Source organism: Oncorhynchus nerka, linkage group LG6, assembly GCF_034236695.1.
Source record: "Oncorhynchus nerka isolate Pitt River linkage group LG6, Oner_Uvic_2.0, whole genome shotgun sequence".
NCBI classification, from domain to species: Eukaryota; Metazoa; Chordata; class Actinopteri; order Salmoniformes; family Salmonidae; genus Oncorhynchus; species Oncorhynchus nerka.
The window spans coordinates 60,742,734-60,762,268 of NC_088401.1; the positions used below are offsets into that span (position 1 = coordinate 60,742,734).

The window sequence follows — 19,535 nt, forward strand, 5'->3', positions numbered from 1 at the left end:
ATAGTGCCTTCCTCCTGGTGCACACTACCTGCAACATCATGCTGTCCAGATTTAGGGACATTTTGCCCTGTTCCTTCTTCTGATTTGAAAGGTTAGGGGTGGATATCAGACTTTTTTGCATGATAAAAAGGTAATATTCAAAGGTTATGGTTTGAGTAAAAGGGAGAATGTGTGCTTAATTGTACTTTCTGGAAAGGCAATGCCCCAAATCATTTCATTTTCGCAACCTGTGATCTGTCGTAGTTGTGTTTCTGCAGATCTCGTTTCTTGAATGGACTTGTCAACTTCATCTGATGTTGTAGAAATACAAATAACCGTTAGAATTAACATACATTGTAAGACAGTTCTCTTGATGCCAGTAATTGATATTTGATATGTTCTATTTTAACAATTGTATTCAACCATATGCTAATGTTACTATGCTGTTTCCAGATGTTCAACGGGCATATTATATACTGATCAAGATCCTCTTTTGCTTCATTGCAGTAAATATATAGACACACTAAATGGTACAAATAAATATTATTTTATTTCACATACATGATTTTTAAAAATTTTACTTTGAACTTTTCACAATCTAAATGATTCAACAACAAAAATGAGGAACTACCACAACAAAGTCCAAATGTTTTACTGGGGAGAAAAGATGACAACTTCACTGTAGTAAGCTGGACACATATTTTGCCATCAGGCAAAGGTTACAGTCAAAGGAATAAAAAGAGACAAGAAAAGGACAGAAAAGTGGTCCATGTAGGTTCTCTGACCAATATGTCACCTTCTAAATCATCAAATGTGATTATTTCTCCCGGAATAGTGTTATGATACTCACTTTTGTAAAACCCTCAAACCACTTTGATAAATAAAATCTTTTTCCTTTATGGTTGACAATAAACAAAAATATCTTCAATATCTAGGTGTATATTTGGGGAACAGGGATATATTTTCTCCAGTGTGACATTGCAATCCTGTAGAAGCCCTTTCCTATATCCATGGACAATTTCATAAGTGAAAAGTGACCATTTTGTTTGTTAGGTGGGGGAATTGAGATTTTGGCTGACATTGCATCCCATGAGTATTGCTATGAAAAGTTTGTTTAAATGAGTATGTACATACCTGTACATAATGAAGCATTAAGTAGATATATGCAAAGATTATGGTTGGAGGGAATGCTCTGTTTCATCAATCTGTTTGGTGCGTAAGCATGGTACAAGACCAAACCAATAAGAGTAATACCTTTAGATACAAATGTGTACTGTACACTGTTCTGTAGTGTCTTTAAAACCAATCCTGTACTTGGGCATGTAAATAGAATTTCAAAAGCTTGATTATGACACCTGTTCCTTTCGGGGTCCCCTGGGTAGAGATTCAGATCATTTCGGAGGATCCGTTGTGGACAAGCTCACTAGCAACAGCAAGAACATTTGTCACAATGTCCTGGCATTGTATCCAATACGATGCCATAGTTGGGGATTGCACTCCCGTGTCCTGTTCTGGCACTCTGTAGTACTTTTTCCATTCCTAGTAACCCAAAGGGTGATCCTGATACTCTGATTTCTTCACTTTAAAGGGCCCAGTGCAGTCAATAAAGTATATATATTTCCACACTATGAAGTTGAAATAATACTGTGAAATTGTGAAAAGTATGGTAATGCCTTTTTAGTGTAAGAGAAATTTAAGCTGTTTTGGTGGGATGGAGTTTTGGCCATTCTGGTGACAACACCTGGTGTTAAATTAGTTAATAGACCAATAAGAAAGAGTTACAAACCTCTCTGCCAATAAAAGCTCATTTTCTGTTTTCCCCTCTCCACTTAGACCACTCCCAGACAGTCCTAGCAAAATTCTTGCTTGAGAAATTTCTTTACTTGAAAACAATCACAGTAAGGTACTTCAATGTTACCTAGAAAATGTATGTCAAACAAAAACCAATGATTGCAAAGTTAAACAAACCATATAACTCTATGCACAAGAACTGCTTTAAACAATTTTTTAAATATTTTTTTTATTTTTACAAAAATACATTTCATTGAAGAACAGTGCAGATGCAAAGTTTGGCCACAGAATGATTTGTGCTGTTGGTGCCGTCATTCTGTTACCAAACGTTGCATCTGCAATGTTCTTCAAGTGTGTTTGTAAAAATGACTGTGGAAATTAATAAAACTAGTTCTTGTGCATAGAGTTGTAGGGTTTGTTTAACTTTGCAATCATTGGTTTTTGTTTGGCATACATTTCAAAGAGAAAAATCCGAGCTTCAGCATCACTCTGTTACCATGGAATTGCCCAGTAGCATTCTCCTGAAGTAGTGGGAAATGTTGTTCCATTTGCAATACAAATACATCATCCTTAGAGCATTCCCAACATATGGATTCCCAGATTCACAAACCATGTTAGATCATTTTCATGTTAAAGCGATGAGGTCCAGCTTGTCCCTCTGCTCCTCCATCTACAGAGGTGCCATTAGACTTGGACCGAGGAACATATTCAATATCTATGTTGTTTTTATGCTTTCCCTTGCCCCGGCTCCAAACGAACAGTAGCAGAAAGCAGAACAAGACCACCCCCAGGAATGTGAAACATCCCATTGCTGTCGACACTAAGATAGTCTTTAGGTCCAAGCCGTAGGTCACGTTGCTAGTCCCATTGGTAGTGGCATTGCTGGGATCTGTGTAGTACTGGGTCCTGTTTGCGTAGAGCGACCCCAGGCTTTTCACTGCTAGGGAGGCCATCAATGAGTCGTTACCCGCCGTGTTGGTTGCCATGCAAAGGTACACGCCACCATCCTGCACCTCGGCCACCTTGATCTCCAGCGTCCCATTGTTGTGGACTTTGACTCTACCGTAGCTCTTGTTGGTGAGGAGGCGCCGGCGTGGGGACAGCCACGACACCACCGGCCTGGGGATGCCTTCAGCACTGCAGTGTAGTTTCGCTGACTGGCCCTCGTCCACTGCTATCGTCTGTGTCTTGTTCTCCCGGATTTTTGGCTTGGTGCATGTCACGTAATAGGATAGCAGGGTCTCCTTGAATTCCCTGAAAGGCCTACCCTCAGGGGTGCTGCACTCTGGCTGCGAGTCACCAAAGAAGATGGAGTGCCATTTCTGCAGGATCCACATGAGGCGACAGTCGCACACCAGGGGGTTGTCGTCGATCAAGAGGACCTCTAGAGCCTCAGGGGCTTGGAAGACACCTTTCTCCAGCGTGTTCAAATGGTTGTGAGAGACGTTGAGGACTTTGAGCCACCGGAGGCCCTGAAATGCGTACGGTTCAATGGTCGACAACTGGGCCCCAACTAGATGAAGTTCCCTCAGGCGCACCAACTCAAACAGCATTCCCCCCTCGATGTGTCTGATGCGGTTGAAGGACAGGTTGAGGTGTGTTAGGTAGTGCAGGTGCTTTAGGGCCTGGTATGGGAAGGTGGACAGGTTAGTGTTGGTGATGAAAAGCGTGGTCAGGTTGAGGCTGTGTAGTGTGTTGGCAGGCACACTGTCCAGCGAGGTCCAGCTGTCAATCTCCAGGTGGCGCAGCCGGAAAAGCTTCTTGAAGGAGTATGCTTGCAATGTGCTGATGCTGAGGTATCGGAGGTGAAGTCTGACCAAGTTGTGCAGATGGGACAGGGCCTCAGTAGGCACCACCGTCAGGTTGCATCTCTCCAGGGTTAGTGTCTGTAGGCTCAGCAGTCCACTGAAGGCCCGGTGGGAGATGTACACCAGGTCATTGTCACCCACCTCCAGGAACTTCAGGTTGTGCAAGTCCTGGAACATGTAGTCCAGCAGGATGACGATCTTGTTGTCGCTGACATCCAGCCGTGTGAGGTTGGATAAGCCTGTGAAGACCCCCAGGGGAATAAGCTTGATGCGGTTGCTTTTGAGACTGAGAGAGTGCATGCTGTACAGAGGGTTGAAGGCCCCCGGCTCCACATAGCTGATAATGTTCCCACTGAGGTCCAGATCCTCTAGTCCAGGGTAGGGGGCAAAGTCGTCCGGGTTGACGGCCTGCAGCTTGTTCTTGCTCAGGTCCAGGATCCTGGTCTCGATGGGGATGCCGTCTGGGATGCTCGGTAGGCGTTTGCGGTGGCACAGGACCGACTTGCTCTGGGCTGAGCAGTCACAGCGGGCGGGACATCCCAGGGCAGAACCCACAAAGACGGCCACTAGAGCCAGTCCCAGGAACGGTTGCCAGCATGAGAGGGCTGTGTGCAGCATGACTTTGCTCATACAGTCGACCATTCTGTCACGGCTCTACAAGAAAGAGAGGGAAGACAGACAGAAAGAACACACAATTAGAGAGCATAAATTGGTAAAAATAAGGAATTTTACTATTGTGGTGAAATTGACTGGCATCTTATCTCAATAAAAATGAAGGACGTATTAGATTCTCTGATGCAAATGCCTCATTTTCAACATCCTGAATCATCCTTTCTTTCTATTGCAGTTTTGGCCAGCGATCACACCCCTATATCCACTGGCTCACTTAGTCAACATACAGGCACAACTCTTATCTTCCATTGGTTAATTCTCAGAATTGAAGAACAAATTGCCAAAAGTAATTTGTTACATAGGTTGTCTTCTAACACCACAATCAGTTCAAACAGTCTGCCGTCTTTTGTTGTGTTTTAGCCAAAGCAAACTGACGAAGGGAGAAGAGTGGAGAAGAAAGGAAACTGCCTCTATGATAAGTCTGTGGAGGCTATCTGATAATTATTCTAACCAAGGACTTCAGTGGATATAGAAGGATTTCTAAATATTAAGTGTAAAATCTGTAACCCCTTTGTCATGGGAAGACTAAATACGTTCAGGAGTAAAAATGTTCTTCACAAGTAACATAATAATGTACATGGACTAATTCTGTGTGAAATAATAGTGTTTAACATGGTTTTTTAATGGCTACCTCATATCTGTACCCCTCACATGCAATTATTTGTAAGTTCCCTTAGTTGAGCAGTGAATTTCAAACACAGATTCAACCACAAAGACCAAAGGTTTTCCAATGCAACAAAAAGAAAAGCAGACATTTAATATCCTTCCTGTTTGGCCCTGTCCGGGGGTGTCCTCGGATGGGGCCACAGTGTCTCCTGACCCCTCCTGTCTCAGCCTCCAGTATTTATGCTGCAGTAGTTTATGTGTCGGGGGGCTAGGGTCAGTTTGTTATATCTGGAGTACTTCTCCTGTCCTATTCGGTGTCCTGTGTGAATCTAAGTGTGCGTTCTCTAATTCTCTCCTTCTCTCTTTCTTTCTCTCTCTCGGAGGACCTGAGCCCTAGGACCATGCCCCAGGACTACCTGACATGATGACTCCTTGCTGTCCCCAGTCCACCTGGCCGTGCTGCTGCTCCAGTTTCAACTGTTCTGCCTTATTATTATTCGACCATGCTGGTCATTTATGAACATTTTAACATCTTGGCCATGTTCTGTTATAATCTCCACCCGGCACAGCCAGAAGAGGACTGGCCACTCCACATAGCCTGGTTCCTCTCTAGGTTTCTTCCTAGGTGTTGGCCTTTCTAGGGAGTTTTTCCTAGCCACCGTGCTTCTACACCTGCATTGCTTGCTGTTTGGGGTTTTAGGCTGGGTTTCTGTACAGCACTCTGAGATATCAGCTGATGTACGAATGGCTATATAAATACATTTGATTTGATTTAATGTCCCCTTGAGCATGGTGAAGAACACCCATACACTACAAAGACACAGGTGTCCTTCCTAACTCAGTTGCCGGAGAGGAAGGAAACCACTCAGGGATTTCACCATGAGGCCAATGAAAAACTGAGGATGGATCAACAACATGGCAGTTACTCCCCAATACTAATCTAATTGACAGAGTGAAAAGAAGGAAGCCTGCACATAATAGAAATATTCAAAAACATGCATCATGTTTGCAATAAGACACTAAAGTAAAACTGCAAAACATGTGGCAAAGGAATGAACTTCATGTCCTGAATACAAATCCAATACATCACTCAGTACTACTCCTCCTACTTTCAAGCATGGTGGTGGCTGCATAATGTTATGGGTATGCTTGTCATATGCAAGTGAGTTTGTTTTTAGGAGGAAAATAAACAGAATAGAGCTAAGCACAGGAAAAATTATACGGGAAAACCTGTTTCAGTCTGCTTTCTAACAGACACTGGGAGACAAATTCACCTTTCAGCAGGACAATAACCAAAACCACCAGGCCAAATATATCCTGGAGTTGCTTACCAAGACAGCACAGAATGTTCCTGAGTGGCCTAGTTACAATTTTGACTTAAATCGCCTTGAAAATCAGTGATCAACAACCAACTTGACAGAGCTTGAAGAATATAAAAAAATAATGATATTGTACATTCCAGGTGTGCAAAGCTCTTAGAGACTTATGCAGAAAAAGACTCACAGCAGTAATCGCTGTCAAAGGTGATTCTAACATGTATTGATTCATATTTAATATATTTGCAAACATTTCCAAAACATGTTTTCACTATGTGGTATTGTGTGTAGATAGATGGGTGAAAACAAAACATCTTGTTTAATCAATTTTGAATTTAGGCTGTAACACAACAAAATGAGGAATAAGTCAAGGGTTACGAATACGTCATGAAGGCACTGTACGTTCATATTGTCAAGTGAGGAATTGATAGTGCAATACAATTTAGGGAATATGACAAATCTATTGCTAACAACAATGCTTTCACGAAGTCCACAAGCGATATGTGTTTTTGCTAAAAACCGAATTCAACCTTTTTTTAATCAAAGATGTTCCATCTATTTCCATCTCTGTGTTTTTTCTTCACATAGAAACAGCTCTATTGTTAATACAGGAGCATATTGTCGGTTTCTCTGACCCTTATGCAGTGAAACAATGAGCATGATTGTATTGATTTCCCTACACACAACCCCTCATATCTCAAAGAGCACACAAGCTGCAAAATGTTAATGGAAGAAAAAACATGATGGGAAATGCATGAGGATTTCCAAAGTCCAAACACAATTAATAGTGAACACAATCAACAAGTAGAAATTGTTGGAGGGCACAACCTAATGGGGAGAACATTAGGCTGGTAATTATACAGATTATCACAAAAGCTGCGAAGGCTAATAAATGAAGGTCCGGGAGGTTAATACATTTTTAAAATCCAATTTAAACATTCATTTAAATGGTGTCAAAACAAATGGTGGAAGAATCAAATCAATTACACTCTGAAATAGTAGCATCTGTAGTCAAGATGTGTCTGCTCAGGTCTTCAGGAGAAGAGAGTAGGGTAGTAATAGGATAGGCTGAAGCCTTATTTCTTCACCTGTAATGTGTATTTTATCTGACACTCTTAAGTATAACAAACTTGCTGTGGATACAAAAACGGTACATCCCCTGCATCATATATACTGCTTTGTAGTTTGCTTGTCCTCCTGACCACTAGGAGGCCACAGTCTGTAGGCAGTGGTCAGTTCATATCAGCTCCCAACAACATAGACTTGATAGACAATATGTAATATGACAACTGTAAAGATATGTTTAAAAAGCAAGTGGGAATACTGGGAGGAATTTAAATCAAGTCTACTGCATAAACTACGTCTTAAAACATTTTGTACCGGATTATAAAATAATATAAACAATATGATTGTATATGTATGGTATACTATATTAATATGTAAAATATTCATTGAAGGGGCAGAAGGTATTTACAATCATTTCCATGGAATCCACTGCTCTTTATAGACAGATTGTGAAACAGGTTGTGAAAAGACTATTCCCGCTTCATCAGGTGTGTCATGACGTGCACTAAACTGAACTGTAATGAGAATAATCAGCATGACTCCCTGCGAGCACAAATACAGCATTAAAACGTTTAGGAAACACAAACATGCCGTCATTACGGTCTACAGTGAAGAATTAAAGATGTCTACTAAACAATCATGTTTAAATTGTTACTACACGATTATTATTATGATGATATTATTATTATTATATCCCATTTTAATGACTACATATGAAAACATAACTGTTTGGCCCACATTTATAATACAATAATAATACTAACATATTATGCTGTACACATACAGTACCAGTCAAAAGTTTGGACACAGCTAATCATTCCAGGGTTTTTCTTTCTTTCTTACTATTTTATACATTGTAGAATTGTAGTGAAGACATCAACGCTATGAAATAACACATATGGAATCATGTAGTAACTAAAAAACTGTTAAACAAATACAAGTATATTTCATATTTGAGATTCTTCAAAGTTGCCACCCTTGATGACAGCTTTGCACACTCTTGGCATTCTCTCAACCAGCATCATGAGGTAGTCACCTGGAATGCATTTCAATTAACAGATGTGCCTTGTTAAAAATTAATTTGTGGAATTTCTTCCCTTAATGTTTTTGAGTCAATCAGTTGTGTTATTTTGACTTGTTTAACATTTTTTGGGGATACTACATACTACATGATGTGTTATTTCATAGTTTTTATGTCTTCACTATTAATCAACAATGTAGTCAATAATAAAAATGAATGAGTAGGTGTGTCCAAACTTTTGACTGGTACTATATGTAGTAAGTATGTCATACATGTGTGACCAATATCCCCCCCTCCCGCCCGCAAGTACCACACACACACACACCCCTCCTGCCCGCAAGTACCACACACACACACATCTCTGTCCACCAGTGAAATAGCACAGTGAATTATGGAGAGTGCTTCTAATCAGGACAAGAGCAGGCTCATGATTGTGCTCCCTCACCTGAGTCCGGTGCATAGAAAAGCTATTATGTACAGAGTGCACTATCATCATGGGCAGAACAAGCTGGAAGAGCTGCTCTGATGACAGCAAAATGCTACACTGACAAGACATTCAGACACAAATTAAGGCCAGGTTGGATCCTAGGTGGGTCTGATACCACTACTCTGATTCTGCATACAGTACATGTTGATCCTAGGTGGGTCTGATACCACTACTCTGATTCTGCATACAGTACATGTTGATCCTAGGTGGGTCTGATACCACTACTCTGATTCTGCATACAGTACATTTTGAGCCTAGGTGGGTCTGATACCACTACTCTGATTCTGCATACAGTATATTTTGAGCCTAGGTGGGTCTGATACCACTACTCTGATTCTGAGTACAGTACATGTTGATCCTAGGTGGGTTTGATACTACTACTCTGATTATGCATACAGAACATGTTGAAGAGCCATATGACAGTTGAAACAGTGGGGGTTGCTGGGAGAAGACCTTGTTACACTGGTGGTCGCTGGGAGAAGACCTTGACAAGCATTCAAAATGAATTGGCACTTGGAAACGGATAGATATTGTTTGTTAAAGTGTTGAATTCCACATGTAATATTTCACCACAAGCAGGTGTCAATAAAGTATTCCAACATAGTCTTCTCGCATTATAGTTATAGTTATAATTTCTTGATTAACCTCATTTCCATATAATCACTCAAAACACATGGGGCCTTTCGGCCTCTCGATGCTGCTCTTAGCTTTGCAAAATAACCCGGGGCCATTGTCGTAATGCATGAGTAACTATGACGTGCCAGAGTGTATGGCTTTTGTCTCACATAGTCACAGCCAACACACATTGCCATCCTGCCCAGCACGACTTCACCATAGTGTTTCCCCATTCTCCCCAAGTGCTCTTGGCTCTCGCATCTCTGGGATGACCTAAGGGTGGCTAGCTGAGCGTTGTCCCTGAGACTGAGTGCTACATAAAAATGTAGGCTCATATTGCTGCAGCGCTCATTTGATAATAAAGGCCGGCCGGCCGCCCTATTCACTGTCTGAGTGTATGAATGCCAAATGAGCTTGCAGGAGATTGCAATCACTCCCCAGGTATCTTCCATGGGTCACCACAGCTTTCTCCCTCTCCCTCTCTCTCCTTCTCTCTCTCCCTCTCTCCCTCCTCCCTTTCTCAGTCGACTGTGAACAGTACTTCTTCTCACAAAAACATCCACATAGGCAATACTGTAGAAGCTGTTCAATATTCAGTTGCATCCTGAAGGAAATGACCATGTTTAATAATTGAGATTCAATGGGAGATTCATTTAATTAAGAATCCATTGATGTTTAAACAACCATTCCACTACTATTTCCCTTTTATAAGGCGTCAGTAAAATATAACGTGCCACGCCAATAGATTAAGAAACATTTATGCATATTCACATTAAAAGTTGATAATTTTCAAGACATCTTTAAAATTGAGAATACTCGCATATCAGAGAGACTTGACAATTGTAACATTCACAGCAATAATGAATGTCAACTGGCTCACTTCCCTAAAAAATAAGTATTCAACATAATTTACTACAATAATTGATTGTTTATGCTCTTTGGATTCTGTGTAACTCGTCATTACGCATCTGTTTAGACTGAAAAATTCAAGCTCAACAGATTTCGTATGCCGACTCAATCACAAAAAATGATTATCCCAGTGAAAGATGATAGTGACAGAGAGCACAGCCGACAGAGTATGACATGTTTGGCCCATCTAAACCTTATGGTGATAAACCCACTCCAAGGAAATGCAATGGAACTCACTGTCATGTATTATTCCTAAGAGGTATTCATCTGAAGTAAATAGCATTCCAGGTCACACAACTAAAGCAGAGCTAAACGCAGTAAGCCTGTGGAGGAGGCTTGAACAAAACCCCAAAACCCTCAAAAGGCAGGCACTTCCTATTTCCTGGTGTTTGTTTTTAGCTCAATTAGTTTGAGGATTTAGATTAAAAAACTTTGCCCCTATGCAATGAACCAATAAAAATCTTTTGTGAAGTTGGCCTGGCCCATATCTCCACTGGTAGGTCTTCAGAGTATGTTTGATGTGGCCTTTGTGCTACCATCACTCCACATAATGCCATGGCTGTTTACACTCAAAAGTGTCCCTGCGCTCCAGCCGGATGCTCCAAGATGGCCTCTTTGTTTAGACTGCAATTATCAAAGCTCTTTAAAGACCGTAATCAAAGTGTCAAAATGTGATCTGGAAAAAAAGGAGAGGAATTAACTCACAATGGAACTAAATTAAATGTAATCATCAACACATACATTGGGTGTTCTATCATGGGAGCTGGATTCTCATGTTTGGTTGTCTTGTACATTTATATTTATACAACCGGTGGGCGTAATCCTGAATGCTGATTGGTTAGAACCACATTCCAGACGGTGTCTATTCCACAAGTTGCCACCGGCTAAATCTATGATGTTAAAATCCATATTTACTCTGTTCCATCTGACTACACAATCCATTGTCTCATCAGCCCAGTTATTTATTTTAATTTTATTTAACTAGGCAAGTCAGTTAAGAACAAATTCTTATTTTCAATGACGGCCTAGAAACAGTGGGTTAACTGCCTGTTCAGGGGTAGAATGACAGATTTGTACCTTGTCAGCTCGGGGATATGAACTTGCAACCTTTCGGTTACTAGTCCAACGCTCTAACCACTAGGCTACCCTGCCGCCCCAAGACAGACAGCTAAACAACCTATGAACTTGATCTCCACTGTAAAATACATCTAGACATTATCTTTTCATTTATTTTTTATTTATTTCACCTTTATTTAACCAGGTAGGCTAGTTGAGAACATGTTCTGATTTGCAACTGCGACCTGGCCAAGATAAAGCATAGCAGTGTGAACAGACAACAACATAGAGTTACACATGGAGTAAACAATTAACAAGTCAATAACACAGTAGAAGAAAAAAAAGAAGAAAAAAGAGAGTCTATATACATTGTGTGCAAAAGGCATGAGGAGGTAGGCGAATAATTACAATTTTGCAGATTAACACTGGAGTGATAAATGATCAGATGGTCATGTACAGGTAGAGATATTGGTATGCAAAAGAGCAGAAAAGTAAATAAATATAAACAGTATGGGGAAGAGGTAGGTAAAATTGGGTGGGCTATTTGCCGATAGACTATGTACAGCTGCAGCGATCGGTTAGCTGCTCAGATAGCAGATGTTTGAAGTTGGTGAGGGAGATAAAAGTCTCCAACTTCAGCGATTTTTGCAATTCGTTCCAGTCACAGGCAGCAGAGAACTGGAACGAAAGCCGGCCAAATGAGGTGTTGGCTTTAGGGATGATCAGTGAGATACACCTGCTGGAGCGCGTGCTACGGGTGGGTGTTGCCATCGTGACCAGTGAACTGAGATAAGGCGGAGCTTTACCTATCATGGACTTGTAGATGATCTGGAGCCAGTGGGTCTGGTGACGAATATGTAGCGAGGGCCAGCCGACTAGAGCATACAGGTCGCCGTGGTGGGTGGTATAAGGTGCTTTAGTAACAAAACGGATCGCACTGTGATAAACTGCATCCAGTTTGCTGAGTAGTGTGTTGGAAGCTATTTTGTAGATGACATCGCCGAAGTCGAGGATCGGTAGGATAGTCAGTTTTACTAGGGTAAGTTTGGCGACGTGAGTGAAGGAGGCTTTGTTGCGGAATAGAAAGCCGACTCTAGATATGATTTTAGATTGGAGATGTTTGATATGAGTCTGGAAGGAGAGTTTACAGTCTAGCCAGACACCTAGGTACTTATAGATGTCCACATATTCTAGGTCGGAACCATCCAGGGTGGTGATGCTAGTCGGGCGTGCGGGTGCAGGCAGCGAACGGTTGAAAAGCATGCATTTGGTTTTACTAGCGTTTAAGAGCAGTTGGAGGCCACGAAAGGAGTGTTGTATGGCATTGAAGCTCGTTTGGAGGTTAGATAACACAGTGTCCAAGGACGGGCCGGAAGTATACAGAATGGTGTCGTCTGCATAGAGGTGGATCAGGGAATCGCCCGCATCAAGAGCAAAATCATTGATATATACAGAGAAAATAGTCGGCCCGAGAATTGAACCCTGTGGCACCCCCATAGAGACAGCCAGAGGACCGGACAGCATCCCCTCCGATTTGACACACTGAACTCTGTCTGCAAAGTAGTTGGTGAACCAGGCAAGGCAGTCATCAGAAAAACCGAGGCTACTGAGTCTGCCGATAAGAATATGGTGATTGACAGATTCGAAAGCCTTGGCAAGGTCAATGAAGACGGCTGCACAGTACTGTCTTTTATCGATGGCGGTTATGATATCGTTTAGTACCTTGAGTGTGGCCGAGGTGCACCCGTGACCGGCTCGGAAACCAGATTGCACAGCGGAGAAGGTACGGTGGGATTCGAGATGGTCAGTGACCTGTTTGTTGACTTGGCTTTCGAAGACCTTAGATAGGCAGGGCAGGATGGATATAGGTCTGTAACAGTTTGGGTCCAGGGTGTCTCCCCCTTTGAAGAGGGGGATGACTGCCGGCAGCTTTCAATCCTTGGGGATCTCAGACAATATGAAAGAGAGGTTGAACAGGCTGGTAATAGGGGTTGCGACAATGGCGGCGGATAGTTTCAGAAATAGAGGGTCCAGATTGTCAAGACCAGCTGATTTGTACGGGTCCAGGTTTTGCAGCACTTTCAGAACATATGCTATCTGGATTTGGGTAAAGGAGAACCTGGAGAGGCTTGGGCGAGTAGCTGCGGGGGGGCTGTTGGCCGAGGTTGGAGTAGCCAGGAGGAAGGCATGGCCAGCCGTTGAGAAATGCTTGTTGAAGTTTTCGATAATCATGCATGATAAATGCGGTGGATAAATGCGGTGGTGACCGTGTTACCGAGCCTCAGTGCAGTGGGCAGCTGGGAGGAGGTGCTCTTGTTCTCCATGGACTTCACAGTGTCCCAGAACGTTTTGGAGTTAGAGCTACAGGATGCAAATGTCTGCCTGAAGAAGCTGGCCTTTGCTTTCCTGACTGACTGCGTGTATTGGTTCCTGACTTCCCTGAACAGTTGCATATCGCGGGGACTATTCGATGCTATTGCAGTCCGCCACAGGATGTTTTTGTGCTGGTCGAGGGCAGTCAGGTCTGGAGTGAACCAAGGGTTATATCTGTTCTTAGTTCTGCATTTTTTGAACGGAGCATGCTTATCTAAAATGGTGAGGAAGTTACTTTTAAAGAATGACCAGGCATCCTCAACTGACGGGATGAGGTCAATGTCCTTCCAGGATACCCGGGCCAGGTCGATTAGAAAGGCCCACTCACAGAAGTGTTTTAGGGAGCGTTTGACAGTGATGAGGGGTGGTCGTTTGACTGCGGATCCGTAGCGGATGCAGGCAATGAGGCAGTGATCGCTGAGATCCTGGTTGAAGACAGCGGAGGTGTATTTGGAGGGCCAGTTGGTCAGGATGACGTCTATGAGGGTACCCTTGTTTACAGATTTAGGGTTGTAGCTGGTGGGTTCCTTGATGATTTGTGTGAGATTGAGGGCATCTAGCTTAGATTGTAGGACTGCCGGGGTGTTAAGCATATCCCAGTTTAGGTCACCTAACAGAACAAACCCTGAAGCTAGATGGGGGGCAATCAATTCACAAATGGTGTCCAGGGCACAGCTGGGAGCTGAGGGGGGTCGGTAGCAGGCGGCAACAGTGAGAGACTTATTTCTGGAGAGAGTCATTTTTAAAATTAGTAGTTCGAACTGTTTGGGTATGGACCTGGAAAGTATGACATTACTTTGCAGGCTATCTCTGCAGTAGACTGCAACTCCTCCCCCTTCTATCTTGATGGAAAATGTTATAGTTGGGTATGGAAATTTCAGAATTTTTGGTGGCCTTCCTGAGCCAGGATTCAGACACGGCAAGGACATCAGGGTTAGCAGAGTGTGCTAAAGCAGTGAGTAAAACAAACTTAGGGAGGAGGCTTCTGATGTTGACATGCATGAAACCAAGGCTTTTTCGATCACAGATGAAATGAGGGTGCCTGGGGACATGCAGGGCCTGGGTTTGCCTCCACATCACCCGCGGAACAGAGGAGGAGTAATATGAGGGTGCGGCTAAAGGCTATCAAAACTGGTCGCCTAGAGCGTTGGGGACAAAGAATAAAAGGAGCAGATTTCTGGGCATGGTAGAATATATTCAGGGCATAATGCGCAGACAGGGGTATGGTGGGGTGCGGGTACAGCGGAGGTAAGCCCAGGCACTGGGTGATGATAAGAGAGCCACCTGGGAGACACACCAAACATGTGGAAGAAGGTGCTCTGGTCAGATGAAACCAAAATTGAACTTTTTGGCAACAATGCAAAACGTTATGTTTGGCGTAAAAGCAACACCCTGAACACACCATCCCCACTGTCAAACATGGTGGTGGCAGCATCATGGTTTGGGCCTGCTTTTCTTCAGCAGGGACAGGGAAGATAGTTAAAATTGATGGGAAGATGGATGGAGCCAAATACAGGACCATTCTGGAAGAAAACCTGATGGGGTCTGCAAAAGACCTGAGACTGGGACGGAGATTTGTCTTCCAACAAGACAATGATCCAAAACATAAAGCAAAATCTACAATGGAATGGTTCAAAAATAAACATATCCAGGTGTTAGAATGGCCAAGTCAAAGTCCAGACCTGAATCCAATCGAGAATCTGTGGAAAGAACTGAAAACTGCTGTTCACAAATACTCTCCATCCAACCTCACTGAGCTCGAGCTGTTTTGCAAGGAGGAATGGGAAAAAAATTCAGTCTCTCGATGTGCAAAACTGATAGAGACATACCCCAAGCGACTTACAGCTGTAATCGCAGCAAAAGGTGGCGCTACAAAGTATTAACTTAAGGGGGCTGAATAATTTTGCACGCCCAATTTTTCAGTTTTTGATTTGTTAAAAAAGTTTGAAATATCCAATAAATGTCGTTCCACTTCATGATTGTGTCCCACTTGTTGTTGATTCTTCACAAAAAATACAGTTTTATATCTTTATGTTTGAAGCCTGAAATGTGGCAAAAGGTCGCAAAGTTCAAGGGGGCCGAATACTTTCGCAAGGCACTGTATATACAAAAAATGTCAATTGAAAAATGTATTTTTTAAAGTGATTGTGTTACTGTAGCTATGTTGGCTAGCTCCTCTGAACAACAGTATCCTGACGAGTGAGCACATTTTCTAAGCCAGGCGAAATCGAGCCTCCTCAGCTTATTGTTATGCATGTATCAAAAGAAATGTCACTAGAAAACAGCTTAAACAAATGCATATTAAGCTACTTTCTGTTATTCTGGCTGCACTTTTTGATGTGACTGTAAGTTAGCCGTAGTTGGCTAGCCACCAAGCAAGGGATAAAAACATTTCCAGCCAATATGGCAATGGAACATTTTGAATGAACGACTGGGTCGCGTCTCTAGCAACCTGAGATTTGTTTTGGGAATATATCTTGTGGAAGGATGAAATAGTATGAATAAATTAATCAAAAAGTTTTTATTAAAATATGTCAATCATTATTTGAATATGTTGGTAAAGCGTTGCATAAAAGTGATAACGCCCTCGAAGCTGGTGTTTGGAGGATATATTGGTACGCTTTTCCAATTAACAACACCCGTGCCAATATATCCTCCAAACACTGGCTTCTCAGGCATTATCACTTAAGTGTAGGTTGCCCTCAAGCCTGCAGCTCAGAATAAAATGCTACAACTATAAACACTAGTTATAGTTGCTTTGGATGTATGTATTCATACGATGTACCTAAAAGAATATGACTGACATCACGGTAGACAAGAATAAACTAATTCTATGATTTGATATATGCTACTCACACGCAAACTTCCAAGTAAATGCTGCATTAATGCCAATTGGAAACAAAAAAGTGATGTCATGGTAATTCTACTGTAGAAGGACACAATTGGATAAAGACTTGTGTTAGACATTTTCAGACAGTGCCTTTCAAAATGGAAAACCTTCTTCTCCTTTTATCCATACTCATTTAGTGGGGTAGAAGTCAATGAAAATGGCCATGACTTGAACGGAAGCTCCACCAACTCCACACACATGAGCCGCATCTCGTTAATTCTAGTACACTCCACGCTACAGAGACAACATGCAGCACATCCCCATCGTTAACTACAAGATCGCACTCAAATACAATACTAAGGGGTTAACATGCACATATTACATACATGTCAGCGCGGCTTTTGATATTTGAATTTCCCAGATATCAAGAATGAAATGACAGACAGTCATCATAATGTTAATTGTATGGAACATTTATTAAATCATAATTTTAATGAAGCCTTATGTCTTCTAATAACGCTTCCCTAAAGGAAAGATGTAATTAACTTGCAGGTTACTGTGTTGCCAGAGTGTGCAATTAACCCACCTTTTTTAAAGGGAGCGTCTGCAAGTAATCAAAGAGATAGGTGACGGTGGTAATGAGAAGGTAATCCTGGAACATTCTCTTCTTGGTTTATCCATTATTAAAATCATTTTTGTAAAGGATACCAGATGGCATGGGTTACAGACATATGGCCTGCCAAGGCGCAACATGACACTGGCCTATTCTTTAATAAGCTTGAGGGTTGCGTAACTAAAACTCTCTCAGAGCATGCACTGGTGTCTGTGTAAAGTATGTGATCTAGGTTGAAAACATCAAATACCATGAAGTACATTCTCCCATGGTGCTGTTACAATACCAGTGAAGCTCACTATTGTAGCTTAGCAACACTAGTACAATAACAACACTACTTTAGTTTAGCCACACTAGTACAATAACAACACTACTATAGCTTTGCCACACTAGTACAAGAACAACTCTACTGTAGTTTTGCCACACTAGTACAATAACAACACTACTGTAGCTTAGCCACACTAGTACAATAACAACTCTACTGTAGCTTTGCCACACTAGTACAATAACAACACTACTGTAGCTTAGCCACACTAGTACAATAACAACACTACTGTAGCTTTGCCATACTAGTCCTATAACAACACTACTGTAGCTTAGCCACACTAGTACAATAACAACACTACTGTAGCTTTGCCATACTAGTCCTATAACAACACTACTGTAGCTTAGCCACACTAGTACAATAACAACACTACTGTAGCTTAGCCCCACTAGTACAATAACAACACTACTGTAGCTTAGCCACACTAGTACAAGAACAACACTACTGTAGTTTTGCCGCACCAGTGCAAGAACAACACTACTGTAGCTTAGCCACACTAGTACAATAACAACACTACTGTAGCTTAGCCACACTAGTACAAGCACAACACTACTTTTACCTTAGCCACACTAGTGCAAGAACAACACTACTGTAGCTTAGCCATACTAGTACAAGAACAACGCTACTGATTGTTTTGTATCTTTGATAAGTGCAATGTATCGTCAGTACCAGTATGTTGTTGTGTCTGACATCCTTCCCTGCACATCATCCTCACCTGGCCAATGTTAGAATATACATTTATCAGCGTGATAAAATACCACAGGGTTCAGCAAGATAATGCATATTTTGGAGGAAATAAGGATAAACAAATTATTAGAATCACATTGTATGGACTTAAAATGGCAAATTATGACCTTATTGTTTAAAACCATTAGTCAAATGTTCTCCAAATATTGTCAACAATCAGAAGCAAATGAAAGGGAAAACGGCTCAAGATTAACACACAGCTGCAACATAATTACCAACATAAGTGATGTGAGAGATAGAGAGAGATTTGGGACCACGTCCATAACTATGGGAATCTAGGGCCTTAGGTGGGCTAATAACCCGCTCTTCTCCAATTGGCCTTGTGCTTTATTCGCATTGCAAAGTCAAACAGAATTTAATCTGTGTTAATTAGCTATACACTTTGGAAGATTGAATCAGCTGCTCTTTATAATTATGTCAGATAACCCTTGAGTTCGGAAGCAGTCAAAGAGCACCGTCAAATGGTTGGACCTCACTTTACCCACGACCAACCAAACCCTGCAGAGAGTATTTAACACCATGACTTACAATCTTAATCCCATGTTTAATAGTTATTCATTAATATGACTGAGCTGTGGAGAGGAACAGGAGCTTGTAAGCGTGGTTGAATATTTTGTAATTAAATGTGCCAGAATTGAATTATAATGGCAGCGAATGGATGACATTATTGGCGAGCCCTGGGTAAGTGATGACTTTCAAAATAAAAGTCAAGCAATGGGTACTTTAACCCTTAGGTCCATCATAGATGGGCATCAGGTAAACAGGAAGCAATTGGGAAGTCCTAAAGATTTTAGTCACTCATTTCAGTTGGGGTTGACTAAGGTATATACTGCCTATTCAATAGCAGAATTTCAAAGCATATATTTCTCACTATAAACCACTACAGTACCCTTACCATATCAACATGAATGTATTTCCATGCTACTATTGAGGTGACTATTGTGCTGTATTGCACCACTGTAAGGTCAAAATCCCTACGAGGAAGAACGTGCTCACTACCATGAGTAGGAAGTTCAGGAAAGGTACTTAATCTATCGTTAATAGGGTAGTAGTCTAAAAGGTGCATCCTGGGGATATAATATACATATGTCTCTGTAATAGCTGTAGAACGCTGTCATGTTAAGTTGCCTTTGAAGAAAATACCAGAGCCGGAAAACCTGGACTCTAAGCTCAGGCTTATTGCAACAAGCTACTGTATATATGGGTAGTGTAAGCTCGGTCTACTATAAAGTCCACAATGTGGATGAATATGTTATGATTAGCACAAGACAGCTCTCAATACTGACGGTAATGTGGAGATCAACGTGTCCCAAACTATTCTC

At 41.8% G+C, this 19,535-nt stretch overlaps 1 protein-coding gene across 1 annotated transcript in view; it reads right to left on the minus strand.

Annotated features, from left to right (window-relative positions):
* Positions 1–510: 510 nt before the first annotated feature.
* Positions 511–19,535, minus strand: part of LOC115130798 (leucine-rich repeat and immunoglobulin-like domain-containing nogo receptor-interacting protein 2) — a 139,777-nt gene continuing 120,752 nt past the window's right edge. Inside the window, exon 2 of the mRNA XM_029662251.2 lies at positions 511–4,232. Coding sequence (XP_029518111.1) covers positions 2,385–4,220 — 1,836 coding nt within the window. The 5' untranslated portion in view covers positions 4,221–4,232 and the 3' untranslated portion in view covers positions 511–2,384. The remainder of the gene's footprint in view (positions 4,233–19,535) is intronic.